The sequence below is a fragment of the Arvicola amphibius genome, chromosome 11, assembly GCF_903992535.2.
Source record: "Arvicola amphibius chromosome 11, mArvAmp1.2, whole genome shotgun sequence".
NCBI lineage: Eukaryota > Metazoa > Chordata > Mammalia > Rodentia > Cricetidae > Arvicola > Arvicola amphibius.
The window spans coordinates 2,307,169-2,322,288 of NC_052057.2; the positions used below are offsets into that span (position 1 = coordinate 2,307,169).

Below are 15,120 nucleotides of genomic sequence, written 5' to 3' on the forward strand. Positions count from 1 at the left end.
ACATGGAAGATGCCTTTTGACCCAGTGGTTGGAGAAAACGTGTCCAGACTGGAAAGAGGCAGGGTCACTAAGTAAGCACCTAACGCTTCAGCAATTTGGGCAGTTTCCCCAAGGGCTGGGATAGATCATCCAAGAGAGAAAGGCACCTCTTGGTAAACAAGTCGTTTATTCATAAAGGGAATACTCCGGATCATATAGCAGGCACTGTTACATACATGCTTCATTGATTAATGGGAGATTTCCAAACTGGTTTTATTGCTGATTCCTTGGCAGTTTTTCCAAGTAGCAAACAAAATGTGGTTTGGACTTAGAAAAATACAAGTTTGTTCCAGTGTGCTTTGAGATATTCTCTTGACCCGAAGACCTACCCATATGGGCCACCGACCCTGGTCCCTGAAAGGAAAAAGCTAGCGAGAAAGCCTTTGCCAGCACTGACTTTGAATTTGCTCCGTCTTCACAGGTCTGGAAGCTGACATGAGGCACAGTTGCCCTCTTTTTTGGCAGCAGACTCGTGGGCCCAGAAGTACAACCCAACTTTGATGTTTGTGTCTGCTTCTCCAAGGTCAAGGAATTAGCTCCTTAGAAGGCAACAGTACTATGCATGTTATGAATTGTGTCTCCCTGGCCAACGATAAAGAAAATGGGACTCTTGCCACGGCAGCTGCATTCATGACTGGGCAGACATCACCTTCTGCATCTCCTCCGCCTCCTCCTCCACCGCCTCCACCTCCACCTTGCCCACATTCAGGGGAGGGCTTCCCCCCCTCCCCACCTCCTCCTCTTCCACCCCCACTTCCTGGGGGACCTCTCATCCCCCCTCCTCCTCCTCCCGGACTACCCCCGGTTGCTCACGTGAATGGCTACAGCTCCCTGGGTAAGAAGAAACGGATGCGAAGCTTTTTCTGGAAAACCATTCCAGAGGAGCAAGTTCGTGGCAAGACCAACATCTGGACCTTAGCAGCCAAGCAGCAGCACCACTACCAGATCGACAAGAAGACCATTGAGGAGCTTTTTGGGCAGCAAGAAGATACCTCCAAGGCTTCTCTCCCCAGGAGAGGAGGATCTTTGAATTCATCCTTCAGGGATGCCCGGGAAGAGGTGAGAAAATGGGAGGATAGGAGGGGGCAGGGGCCTTGCTGCTCTGTGTTGGAGTTGCGTGTTTCAGATAATTTGGGAGATCTCCCAGAGAACATGTAAGCGAGATGCACTAGAAACTGCAGGAAGGGCTCCCACGATGAGCTGGAGCTGAGCAGCAAAGTGTAGGGAGTGCGTGTGTGGGGGATCCTCCCAGGCATCCCCATGGACTATGACCTCATACAGAGAACACATGTGTTGGGCTGCTGGGCTCTGGCCTCCCAGCAGCACCACCCTGTTGCTAGCAAACTTGGTGCAGTTTTCTCAGGGAGAGACATTCAGCTGGACCTAGAGTTTGGAGTCTGCCCTGGGATGGAAGGCTGAGCTGCTGGAGCTCAGCTCTCTGGGATGAGCTGGGGCCATGGGGGATCAAATGCCTTGTGATAAGCGGCCTTGGGAGTCCTTCCTTCCCATCTGTGTGCCCTCAGCAATGTCTTTGAGAAATGGCCTCCCTGCCTCAGATCTCTGAATTCAGTTATGGCCTTTGAGGAGATGGGTTTCTAAAGAGCCAAGCTTCAAGCTATTTTGAGACAGATTTTTTTTTAATGAAGCATGTTTCCAATTAACACTAAATGTTTTACTCTGAAGGGGGAAACAGCCGTTAGGTTACCAAACACATATACAACTAAATATAAGTCCCTTGCTTTAAATGTGTTGTAAAGGAGCAGAGAAAATAGGTCATCGATGGAGCTGCCTAGATAAGAAAGTGGGAGGGGCCTGGGGCGAAGCATCGCTCCCTGCGTTGAGTTCCTGAGCCAACACTACTGACCTCTTTCCCTTCCTGGCTTAGGAACATGTTAACTCCCTCCACCAGGTCCTGAGTGTCTTTTAAGCTGGTTGTATGATCCCCCTGAAATTGCTGAGAGCATTCTTATCAAATACAGGGAGCCCAGGGACCAGGGTTGCTGTGTCTCATAAACTGTGAAGTGCATTGGAAAAGTGGGTCATCAGAGGCTGTGGTGTCACCAGTACCAATCACAAGCTTTTCTGTCTGTCCTTCCATTGGTCAGCTGCACTTTCAGTAGCAGAAGGGACTCAGAAGTCGTTTCCTTAGTGCCCCGGCCTTGGCCCCGCTCCAGCAGAGGTTCCTGATTGCACAGCCAGTCACGTCTCACCCTTGTCTCCCAGTTCTCCCCACTGAGGTGACTAGACGGGTGTGTGTGTGTGTGTGTGTGTGTGTGGACTTGGAGCATATTTCCCAGAGAAGCACCTGGAGCAGAAGGGGTTCAGCTTGGTGTGCTCCTGGGGAGGCAGCCCTCAGCTGAGAGGAACTGGGGCAATTTCAGGGTGTTAAGGGCAGCTTACTGCTTTCCACCCAAGAGGCCAAGATCAGGGTAGAGCCCCTGAGAGGGAGAACGGGCAAGCAGTACAAATCGTAATAGTCACGACACAAATGGAGCTGACCACTTCCAAGCCAGATACAAAGGTCAGGAGCCGATGTCCTTCTGTCCACCCTTCTTCCGTCACCACAGCCTCCACCATAGGCGTGTGTGTTTTTTCTTTAACTCCCTTTTCGGAGGAGTTATTTTTAAATTGCGTGCATTTGCCTATCATTTGCATTGAGGAGCACTGGCAGGCTGTGGCGTGTGGGTGGAGATTGGACTTCTCTGTTGGCCCTTTGAGGCAGAGGCTCTCTTGTTCGCCATACCAGAACAGCTGGCCCACAAGCTTCCAGAGATTGTCCCGTCTCTGCTTCCCACCTTCACACAGGAGTGCTGGGACTGGAACCTGTGCTACTGCGGAACGTGTGTGTGTGTGTGTGTGTGTGTGTGTGTGTGTATGAGTGTGTGTGTGTGTGTATGAGTGTGTGTTTGTGTGTGTGAGTGTGTGTGTGAGTGAGTGAATGTGTGTATTTGTGTGTGAGTGTATGTGAGTGAGTGAGTGTGTTTGTTTGTGTGTGTGTGAGTGTGTGAATATGTGTGTGAGTGTGTGTGTGTGTGTGTGTTCTAAGGAACCTATGCAAATGATGGATACTGGAAGGTCATCAGGCTTATTTGACAAACACTTTACCCACTGAGCTATCTCTCTAGCTCTAAAGAATTGTTTTTATTTTGTAAGAGCTTTATTCACTGGATTTTCATGTGTATGAGGGTTTCGCTTGCTTGTGCATCCGTCCGTGTACCATGTGTAGTCAGTGCCCTTGGAAGGCGTTGAAATTAACTGAGTTAACAGATGATTGTGTGCTCACCGAACCCGGGTCCTCTATATGAGCAGCAAGTGCCCTTAACCCCTGAGCTGTCTCTCAACCCGATTTTGTTGTTAGTGTTTAGATGCCGAGAACGGGATCCAGAGCATTGCGTATGTGAGGCAGTTATTCTAATATTGAGCCGAACCCTCAGCCCTAAAAGTATATATTTCATTGTAAGTTACATATACAACTCACTACCTGACCTATTAGTTGAATGGATATCAAGTGAATCCATAATGTGGTAAAGACTCCACTGTTCATTTCCAAAACCCGCCCGCCCTACAAACCTGAGCCGCATACCTGTTTAACAAGGGCTCTCATCCCTGCAACCCTGGCCCCGGCAGCTCTGTTTTTCTTCCTGTCTCTGTGAATTTTATTACTCCAGGTACCCCACAGAAGTAGATCCATGTAGCGTTTTGTCTTTTCCATGGCTGATTGATGGCCCTTAACTGGATGTTATCAAGGTTCACCTAAGCTGTGGCCTGTGTGTCAGCATCAAGTCCACCCGATATTCCGCCGTAGGCTTGTACCACATTCGGTTATAAATCCCTCCATCCTTGGGGAGCTCTGCTGCTTCTGCTGTTTATGAATGTGGCCGCTGTGAGCGCGGGGTGCAGAGATGGTGCTTTAGACACTCGCGGGTCTGACCGTAAGACCCATATTAAAGCACCATATTAAAAAGCTGTCATAGCCGAGCACCAGGATGGCCCTTTTCAGCTCATGATAGTTCACATTGCCACCGAAGAGACCCCAATTTCTTACATTACCGTCACCATGACTGAAAATGAACTGGTGTGTGCCATTTCCTTTTCTGACGGGCACATCTCCTATAGAAGCTATAGTTCAGCCAGGCTACTCTCTGACAAAGATCAGCCATAAATCTTCCAGCTCACCCTGCCGTGAGTGGAGTCCAGGGTCAAAAGCAATAGTCCTCACCCTCTGTCCGGGTGCCCTGGAGAACATGCTGAGTGGTGTGTTCCTCGGAGGCCTGCTTCCAAGCCCAGACACGGGACACTAGCACGTTATAACAGGCCATAATTCTGGAGGTTCAGACGTGCAGAGGAGCAGGTTGGGTCCCTTGTCGTATAATAACCTCACATAGAAGTGGCCTGGTAGTATATGATTGGCTCTCATTTTAAAGGGCTCATAGAGGGTTACTAGAAAGTTCCATTGTGCTCCAGAGGAAGAAGAATCTGCTGGAGGGTAGGGAAGATGTTGGTCTGGGAATGGCAGGCAGAGAAGGCACAGCACTTAATATAGTACACTGGGAGCAGGAGGTTATGAAATGCTACCATACTCGTATGCTTGTTACTAAAAATTAACTTGGGAGATCACAGATGCGATGGTGTCATAGTGATTAAGCTGTAATAAAGCAATTGGAGATACACTGATATATACGGGTCTCCTAATAAAAGGTTCAGCTCAGACTTCACTTCACAACTCACTGATGCCATCCCTGAGAAAGAGCCAAGCTCCTGTCCATCCGTTGCTGATGTCCTGAGTTCTCAGCACTGGGGTTAGTTGAGTCTCTGTCTCTCAATGCTGCTGTTAGTTGGGTTTTTATCTCCCTTTACAATCTGAGCAGTTCTTTTAAAAAATACTTTATTTTTTATGTTTATTTATTTACTCATGTGTTTGCTTGTCTGGACATGCACCACATACATGCAGGAGCACTCAGAGGTCAGGAGAGGGCATCAGATCTCTTGAACTGGAGTTCCAGGTGGCTGGGAGCTGCCATGTGGGTGCTGGGAACTGAACCTGGGTCCTCTGCTAGAGCAGTAAGTTCTCTTAAGTACAGAGCCATCTCTTTAACCCCTAGAGTGAACACTTACGGATAACACTAAGGTTTATCAAATTGGTGAACTCTAAAGAAAACAAATGGAGACCCAAAAAACAGAATGACCCAGCGTGGGGCAGGGTCCGCTGTCCTAGGGAGGACAGGTCAGAACTGGAGCTCACCAGCTGCCTGTGGTGGAAAGACAGTGAGTGAGTGAATGCTGACACAGTGTGGATGAAGTGGGAGAGAAGAGGGGAGGGAGGAGTCAGGAGCAGGGAGGGAGGAGTCAGGAGCATGGAGGGAGGCTGCCAGGATGACTGCTCTTTCCAGATCCATGAGCAATGCTGCTTCATCCTCCCACGCCCCCGTTTGAGAACTGGTCATTCTCCTGGAGTCATGACTACATTCCTAGTGTGTTCTGAGATTCTGGGAAGTGCTCACACTCACGACCTGTAGAATGAAATAGAGCATATAGATTGAAACAATATATATGCAATGCAATCTATTTGCTTCTCAGGTTTTGAGTCGTGTAGAAACAGCCCCCATTTTAGGTGACCGGCATATGTAAGGATACCCCCTTTCATATGGTAAAATGAAATTGGTTTAAAAGGTTGAGATTTGGCTCAAGGGTAAAGGTCTTACTTAGCAGTGCTAAGGCCAGGGTTTACTACCAGGAAACCAAAAACCCAAACCACAAAACCTAAACACACTACCAGGGAAACACACCACCAAGGGAACACACACCAAGAAAACACACCACCAGGGAAACACACTACCAGGGAAACACACCACCAAGGAAACACACAACCAAGGGAACATACTACCAAGAAAGCACACCACCAGGGAAACACACACCAAGAAAACATACTACCAAGGAAACACACTACCAAGGGAAACACATCACCAAGGAAACACTACCAAGGAAGCATACCACCAAGAAAACACACCACCAAGGAAACACACCACCAAGGGAACAACACGCCAAGTGACTGGAAGTTTTGTTCTTCCACCTTGAAAACTTGCTAACTGACTTAAGCCCACCACCCAGAGGAATTTTAATTCTGCCTAGAAGAGGAACCTGAAGGGCTACAGAGATAGGCCGGTCAGTAAAGTGCTTGCCTCCAGAGCACAAGGATCTGAGTTCAATCCCTGGGACCCCCATGAAAATGCTGAGTGTGGAGGTTCATGCCTGTAATCCTCACACGTGGGCTGTGGAGACAGTTGGATCCCTGGGGCTCACTGACCCTGTCCAGTCTAGCCTGACTGGTGAGCTCTAGGCCCATGACAGGCCCTGTCTCAAAGGAGGCGAACTGTGTTCCTAAGGCTGACTCAGGTGGTTGTTTTCTGGCCTACACAGACCAGTGTACATACACACACACACACACAAGGTAGAAAAAGGGGATGCAAAAAATTCAAAAATTCATGGCAATAGAAAGTACCAGCCAGGGTCATTGTCTAGGGCAAGGTGGGGGAACAGGTAGCTACTGTTTAATGGGTTCAGGGCTTTGTCCTTGCAAGATGTGAACACTCTGAAGCTGGGTGGTATCATAGCTACCACGTGGATACACACAGTGCTACTGTACACCCAGAAATGGTCATGATGCTAAATATTATACACAGTTTCCTACAGCTTAAACAGTTTCTCCTGTTTAAAGGATACGGGAGGTGGGTCTTTGTAATGTCTGGTGCATAGGAAAAGCATGGGAACTGTGGGCTGGGGGTTCAGCATCGTGGCAGGGCCCTTGTCTTGCAGGGCACGTCAGGCTTTGGATTCTGTGCCTGTCTGAGAGAGGGGGTCTGGGGAGGGGTATTGGTGTGTCACATCCAGGTGGGAGGGAGAGGTGACAGTGCCTTTGCGGCTGGCTTGGCACATCCCCAGCTTCAGCAGCCTGCCCCCTCTGACTTAACTTTTACAGCCGGCTGGGCTCCCTTTCAAGTGCCACTGTGTGTGGCTTCAGCCCAGTCCTGAAGGGCTCTGCAGCTGAAACACTAGCTTTGTGGCAGCCAGCGTTTGGGAAGTGAGATAAGCTCCTTACATGGGCCGTGATAACCCTCTTTGAAGGGCTTTAACAAACACCTTTATAACTGTTCTAAGGATCCCCTTTGATAAGGCAGCAGAATCAGGCACTAGGTGAAGCCCAGGGTGCCTGAGAGCAAGGCTGTCCTGAAGCTTGTCTCTTGTTCCTTGTTTGGGTGAAGCGCTGGCCTTTGTTTTCTCCGTAAGCTGATCAGCCGTGGCCAGCTCAGGCTTTTCCTTAGAGACTGGCTGACTGTGACCATTTTCAGAAACTGCCCGGACTGTGGTGACATCTCCTGCAGGCTCCAGCTGCCCTTGACTTGAGTGCATTGGCAGCCTCTCTGGGGTGGCTTAGGCTCCTGGAAGCTCATCTGTCTGGTGAGAACGTGATGTCACCAGGCATCCCACACTAACAACTCTGGGGGTGCCCCTAGACTTGGCCAGACTGTGATTGGCTGCTTTTCACAGACCTGTCCTCATTTCTGGAGGGACCGCCCCCACCTTGGTGTGCCAGGGGGGACTACATTTATTGAGACCCACCAGTGCTAAACTCACAGGAACCGGAAGGGAGAGGAATCAGGGAGAAGCAGGCTAACATTCTGTCCCACCTCTGCTTTGGGAAAGCCACAAATGACATCTCTGAGGTGGTTTCCTTATCTGTCAAACAGGGATAATAAGAGTAATTTCTCCCCTTGCCTTTCCAGCAGCGGTGGCTATGGACCGAGGCCAAGTATCCAGAGCCCCGGAGGGTGGAAAAGGGCAAACAGGATGAGGGTGGAGCTGGAAGTGCACGGGGAGGAAGGATGCCACAGTCCGGGGTTAAACACAGCAAGAGGTGGCAATTTAGTGAGAGAATTAGACAACAGGTTTGTTTCCATTCTGGGTAGAGGCGAACACAACCACCTCGCTGTACATGTCCGTACTTGTGGCCTTTTAATTTACAAGTTTTAATGAGCGGTTTTCTGTCTTAATAAATTGAGACTCCTCATTCCAGCAGAAGCTTTCCTCCCTAGAGTGTTAGGTTTCTCGGGCTTTCTGCCCCTTTCCTTCTCCTCCTTCATGTTGAACTTGAACCGCAGTCTCCGGGTAGGAGTCCAATAAGGAGGGCACCCTCTCAGCTTGGAAGCTTATTTTATGGCTGGCAGGTGATTGTGTTAACATCAGATAAACCCCTAGGTTAGTAAATAATGAGATTGTCCAAGATTAGTCTTCAAAAGGAGGCAGCCATACTTGGTAAAATTTTAACCCGATGGCCAGGAAGTGACATTAACGGTCTTGCTTGTTGCTTACAAACTTGAAGCCACCCCGAGATGCAGAATTTGGTCTGAAGCCTGATTCTCCTTTGTTCACGACGAATCTCCGTGTGTCTCTATTTCTTCTAGCCCCACCCCCTTTACTAAAAGACGAATGGGAGAGATGGCAGTAGTTTTAGCCTATCTTCCATCCTCCTCTCTGAATATTCACTTCCAGAGGTAAAGATCTCTTCCCAGCAGGCCTCCAGAAGTTGTAACCTATAGTTCAATAAGATCTTCTTTTGAACGCTTAAAACTTGTTACAGTCCAATCCAGGTTTTGATGGCACAGCAGGATAATTCTATCAGCATTCGCTAAATCAAAAGGTGCCACATAATGCCAGGCATGGCGGTGCCCATGCTTAACCCCAGCAGGGGATCTCTGGGGGTTTGTGAGTAGCCTGATCTACACAGTAAAACTGCATCTTGCATGATACCTTCTCACTCAGAGACAGAAAAATGAGGAAATAAATGTATAGATCTGAGGCTTCCTGGTGAAATAAACTTTTTTAAACTTCCAAACAAACAAAATGTAGGATACTTTTCCTTTTTTTTTTTTTTTTTTTTTTTTTTTTGGCAGTCTCTGACTGGCCTTGAACTTCTGATAATTCTCCTGCATCAAACTTTTTAGTGTTAGGATCACAGGTGTGCACCACTGTGGCTAGGATACTTCCTTACTTTCTCCTGAACAAATGATTTATGTCTGTGAATCAAAAGTCATTCCTTTATTTTGCCATTTCAACTCTCATATGATTCCTGCTATTCTAATATATCTACTTTGGCCTTTAATTATGGGCTATATGTCAAAGAAAAGTTTTAATTAAATAATATTATCTATTTGAATGTATATATTAGTATAATAAACATATGTCTTATGTATTATTCTGGGGCTGGAACCCAGGGTCTTGTATGTGCTGGATAATTACTCCACCACTGAACCACCCAGTACAAAAAGGAATTTGTTTGTTTACGGTGCTGTGGGAGCAGAATTGAGATTGACTGTCACGTAGCCCAGGCGTGTCTCCAACCACTGCGTGGCTTAGGCTAGCCTTGAACTCCTCCTCTTACCTCTCCCTGTCTTCTGAGTGCTGGGACTGCAGGCGTGTGCCACCACACGCAGAGGTACGTGTCATTCTTACTGCTAAGGAAATAAATACAGCGTTCTGGTAAAAGTGTAGAGAGACGATAAAGAATACCCATAAAACTATATTAAGAGCATGTGTCAATTACCAGATTTACATATCGGAAATTGTTCCCTGTACATTAGTATTATACTTTAACAGGTTTGTAATGAGTCTTTCTCTGTCCTGTAGCCAACTCCCAAATAATGGCATGGAGACTTCTTATTAATTATGAAAGCTTGGCCTGTAGCTTAGGCTTGTTCCTAACCAGCCCTTATAACTTAAATTAACACGTATTTTTATTTAACTATGTTCTACAATGTGGCTTTTACCTCTGTCTCCTTCTGTGTGTCCTCATTCTGCACCTGGCCAGCTTCTTCTCCGTGCTTCGATCATTTTCTCCTCCTTCCTCTTTCTTCCTGAAGTCCCGCCTATCCCTCCTGCCTAGTTATTGAGTGTTCAGCTCCTTATTAAACCAGTCCCAGCACTATATTGTCGATATCTAACAGCAATATCTCACAGTGTACAAATATCCCACAACACGGGTTTTTAACTCTCTTGTTTCTTCCAGCTGTTTTTATTTTATTTTTACTTAGTTATTATGGTGTTTTGAGACAAGGTCTCTCTACAGGGCCTTGGCTGTTCTAAACTCACTATATAAACCAGGCTAGCCTGGAACTCAGAAATCCGTCCACCCCGCCTCCAGGTGCTGGAATGAAAGGCGTGTGCTGCCACGCCTCAACTCAGGTGTTTTTATTTATACTTAAGAGGTTTTATGTATCTGTTTCTTTCCAGGTTAACGTCTTGGATGCAAAGCGAAGTATGAACATTGGGATATTTCTTAAGCAGTTTAAAAAGTAAGACTTTTGCTCACGTCTGGAACTTTAGCCGTATCCACGCCATGGGAGTGTGACTGAGCTGAAGTTCAGCTCGGAATATGAGTGAGGGGCATTCTAACTCCTCCAAGTCCTTCCTAGACGGGTGGCTCCGTGGGTCTGCAAGCCTCTGCCTTTGCGGTGATCCCACAATCTTGAAGTGAGGGAGAAATGCCCTGTGATGTCCATGTAGGACCTGTATGTCAAGAAAGTGTGTGTGTTTAAATTCTTTGGCAATTTCATATACATATATCCAGAATTTAGGATGTTTCGTCCCCATTACCCTCTCTCATCACCCTCCCCCACTCCCTAGTCTTCTCCCCACAGGTCTCTTTGACTTTGATCTTTTATTTTCAACCTACTGAGTTTAATGATGGCTGTTTACATGAGCGAGGGGTTATTTACAGGAACGTGGGCAGCTTATCAGTGGCTATACACACTGAGGAAAACGACCCCCATCCCGGTACCCATTAATTGTCCATAGTGCCTCAGTAAGAGGTGGGACTTCACGAACCCCTCATCAGGCAAAGTTTACATCTATCTTCCCCCAAAGATCCCATGGCGGGTGCTGCTGTCAGCCTTCCCCGGATTCCTGGGGATGTTTTCTGGAGGAAGAAAGAAACCTTAGAGTGGTTTCCAGTAGTGGAGCTGGTGGGGCCTCTGGACCAGGAAGAAGAGAGAGGGGAGGGGGAGGAGAGATGCTTGCTTTAATTTCCACACCAGCAAATGTGGTTCTTTATCTTTCCAAGGTCTCCTCAGTCCATCGTTGAAGACATCCACCAAGGGAAGAGTGAGCATTACGGGTCAGAGACACTTCGAGAAATCCTTAAGCTTCTGCCAGAGTCTGAGGAGGTAAGGAACTTGGCCCCTGGACTTCTGGGTCTTTAAAGTGATGAGCAAAGGTCCCTGTTCTTCTGAGTGTAAGTGGCCCCTGTACTCAGAGCCCTGTCCTTCCAGAACCGGAGGAGACACACAGAAAAGCAAAAGGTGGCCAGTCCAATAGAATAAGCCAGGCTACGGAGTCAGTCTGTTCAGACGGCGCTGTCCCATAACTGAGAAACCCGGGCAAGGTTCCGAACACCTGTGAACTTTAGATTCCTCACCTGTAAATGAGGACAATGACCCTTACCTCATCGGTTCCCAACATGAGTAAGCCCTGTGGATGCAGCTGGCATGCTACTTGGCACACGGGAGCTCAATAAATCTCAGGTTTCTTTTCCACCGTCTTAACATTTGACCTTTGCCTAGCGTGAACCCAGATTATAATACCCACGCCTTGTCTTTTTTAAAAAGGAAAGAAAAGCTATTCTGGATAAAGATAGTGTAAATGTAGGTGGATACCGTGTGTCTGTGTAACGCACTAGAAGGGGAAGATGCTGTGGTCACAGAAAGTTCTCTGTGATAGGAAGGTATTAATTCTGTTTGGATCAGGTTAGTTGGTTACTGGGTAGTTAGGAGATTCATAAGAGAAAAGAGAATAGCTATTTAAAACTTTTTTTAAAAATGTACTTATTGTATGTGTCAGGGGTGAGTGAATGGCATGGCGCTCCTCCGGTGGAGGTCAGCGGGCAGCGCCATTGTCTCTTCCCTTTCTCCTTCCTGTGGGTCTCAAGGACCAGATTCAGCTCACACACCAGACTTAAAGGCGAGAGCCATTGTTCGCAGAGCCGAAGCGCTGGCCCTAGGCCCTAGGATAGCGGTTTTATAAAACCATCCAACATCGGGGTGATACCAACCTTTAGGTCTGAAGAAAGTCTCAGTAAGAAATTACACAAATCCATATGCTTGTGAACGCTGAACTAAAACAGCATGCAACTTTATCAAAGATTTTATTTCTGTGAATAAAAGGAAAAGGAGACATTTTGTGTGAGTAACGGATAAGGCTGGAACGAAGCGTGGCTCAAATGTATGAGGCGCTAGCCTGATCCCTCCCGCTGCAAGAAAATAAATCAAGAGGATAAGGATTTTTTATATAAATTGTCTTCCAAAAGTACTGTTGACTCCTCATTCAACCCCTCCCCATCCCAGATATCATTTATAAAAGGTGACTTCAATACCATTAATACCGAGAGAGAGAGAGAGAGAGAGAGAGAGAGAGAGAGAGAGATAAATGAGAGAGAGAAGAGAGAGTTGTGTTGTTTGTTTATGGTGGCGGGTTCTAAATTCATAGTGGGATTAGCGGGTAACTGGAGGCTCTCATTTAATTCATGTGTGTCTGATGGTGGAATGCCCTCTCTCTGCCCCAGCTTTTGTTTACAAATGGAGTGTAACTTACTTAAGACCAGATGAATTAATGACTTTTATTAACGTACTCTAATGGTCTTAGGACCGACGGTCCTTCCTCTTTCTTCCTGTAGAAAGGATGGGGGTTTAAGTGTCTTTGCTAGGATGAGTAGAGCCTGTTTCATTTGCACTTTAAAAGAGTATTTGCTTTCAGCCAAGGATGCAGCTCAGATGCCTCCCGAGCATGCGTGTAGTCCTGGATTTGAGTTCCAGTATCAAAGGGACTGGGAAAGACTGATTTGCTTTTGAAGCTGTATTCCTGCATTGCCTCTTTCACCCACCTTAGGATTCCCTGAGTGTTCAGTAACTGACAGCATCGTTTTTTTGAAAGGGAATATCAAATTGGACAGTACGTGCAGAAGTGCTCAGAAGGCTCCTCACGGTAAATGAGAGCCAGGTGTGAGGCCTGAGGGAGGATGCCAGCTTCGTGCCGTGATGAACTGTGGTCTTAATATCTGCATTTTTTCATTTCTCGTGTCCAGTCTTTCGAAAGAGCTAATAGCTGTCTGAGTGCCTCGGTTTAAAGGGTCTTTTTGTTGCTGGGTTTTGTGAGGTGTCACTGGAACAGGATTGTCCAGGGCCAACTGAGGAAAAAGCACCTGAGAGCCATCCAGGTCACCCAGCTCCTCTGCCCCAGTTGGTGAGCTAAGCAAAGAAGCCTGGAGTAGACTCCTGAGACGTCTGTGAACCCCTCTGACACAGGCCAGAGCATGCAGTCTCCTGTGCAGGGTCTTCCTCAGTCTAAATGTGTGGTGACAATCCCGTCACACTTCTTGTTTACATTACTGCCTCTTGGCTGCGTCTCCACACCCTTCACACTCCCTGCCAGGTCAACCCTCCTGGAACTGCTGGGTGTCTGCGGGCCAAAGGGGCTGCAGAGGGAGCAGAAGCTGCCTCGAGAATGTTCTGTGGTCTGTGGTATTGCCTAGACTTGTGAGGACCCTTGAGCATCTTGGTCTCTGGTGGAGGTGAATGAGGAGGACGAGGTCAGGGAGGAAGCTGGGCTAAGTGAGAAAGGTTTGGAACTTTAGCAGAAATGCAGTAATCAATGTTTGTGCGTGCATAGCGACCGCTAGCCTGGCATAGAACACAGTACTCATTTTTAGCACAGGAAAGAACTTACCATTTACATTTCCAGGGCTCAGTACAGGGATGAACAAAGAGAAAGCTCATCTACCACATAGATGGTTATTCTGTAGCCTTTTCCTTATTTTCTCTTTACGGGAACAGTATGAGATAGTCCTCATTTGCAAATTGCGTTGGCTCTCGTGGGTTACAGGGTGTCTCTGGATGGCTGGGTGATACAAGAGAGGTGGACTTGAACCCTAATTTTCTTTGGCCCTGAGCAGTTATTACCTTTCTTGAAGGAAGGAAGGGTAAAGGTTGTCAAAACGGTGCGCCTCACACCATGTGGTCTCGCAGGCAGGTTTTTCACCACCTCTGCTATCATCCCGTAACCTTATCAGCACGCTGAAAACCGAGCGGAAACCGCGGGTATCTCCCCCGTCCCTGCCTTCTCAGCTGACAGGCCAACCGTAGCCAAGGATAATTTGTCATCAGGAATTTTCTCTGCCCTTCACGTTATCTTTGATCTGGCACGTTTGCTCGTCTCTCTTCCAGTATGTGGTTTACCCTTGCAGAGGAAGAGGCGGGCCCCCGAATAAAAGTTCTGGGTGTGCTTTTGTCTGCCAGTGGCTCCCATGCCAGGGATGAGGATGAGGAAGGAGGGGCCAGAGCCGCTGCCCAGCCTGGCTGGCCCGGCTCCTGCTGTGGGCTGATGCTCTGGTGGTCAGTCCCGCCACACCGTGCTGAGGGAGGAACCCAGCGCTTTCTGAAGGCTGGAGCAGTCCTAGTGTGCCCTCTCCCCTAGCTTCTTCATTCCTCGGCCCCAGCTCCTCTGGAGGCGGCTTGTTTGTGGGACGTTTTGCCTTCCCGAGGCTGTGGAGTGGAATGGGACAGGACGAGGAAGCCACCCTTTCTTTGGCCTTGTGAATCCCCGGAGTATGTTCTGGCTCTTCCTACAGAAACTGGGCACAGCAGGGGTCATAATGAGAGGCCCTTGGCTCAGCCAGCAAAATTATGCCTACAGTGTTGACGGCGTGATTTCTGATAATGACGATGAGACTACATAATAATTACAGTTTGCTCACCTTGCCTCTTCCTTTCCCTGCCACGGGGGTGGGGGGGTGGGGGGTGGGTGGGGAGGCGCCGTGATCCCTCATAATGAATACAAGGCTTGCCGGGAACTAGAATGGAGAACTATGTACATGGCATTTGCATTTCTGTCTTCCATCGCCAGTCCCTTAAGATCTATAAACATTTTTGGCCCTCTGTGTAAGTGAAGGAGATTAATCCGTGCTCAGTCACTGTTTAGCATATGTCTAATAGAAGTGCTTAGTTTACTGGGAATGAGCCCTTCTGCTTGGGACTGAAA

At 47.8% G+C, this 15,120-nt stretch overlaps 1 protein-coding gene across 1 annotated transcript in view; it reads left to right on the plus strand.

The window, feature by feature from the left end:
* Window positions 1-597: 597 nt before the first annotated feature.
* Fhdc1 (FH2 domain containing 1) overlaps window positions 598-15,120 on the plus strand; it is a 31,790-nt gene continuing 17,267 nt past the window's right edge. Inside the window, 3 exon segments of the mRNA XM_038348274.1 lie at window positions 598-1,098; window positions 10,324-10,385; window positions 11,153-11,255. Coding sequence (XP_038204202.1) covers window positions 598-1,098; window positions 10,324-10,385; window positions 11,153-11,255 — 666 coding nt within the window.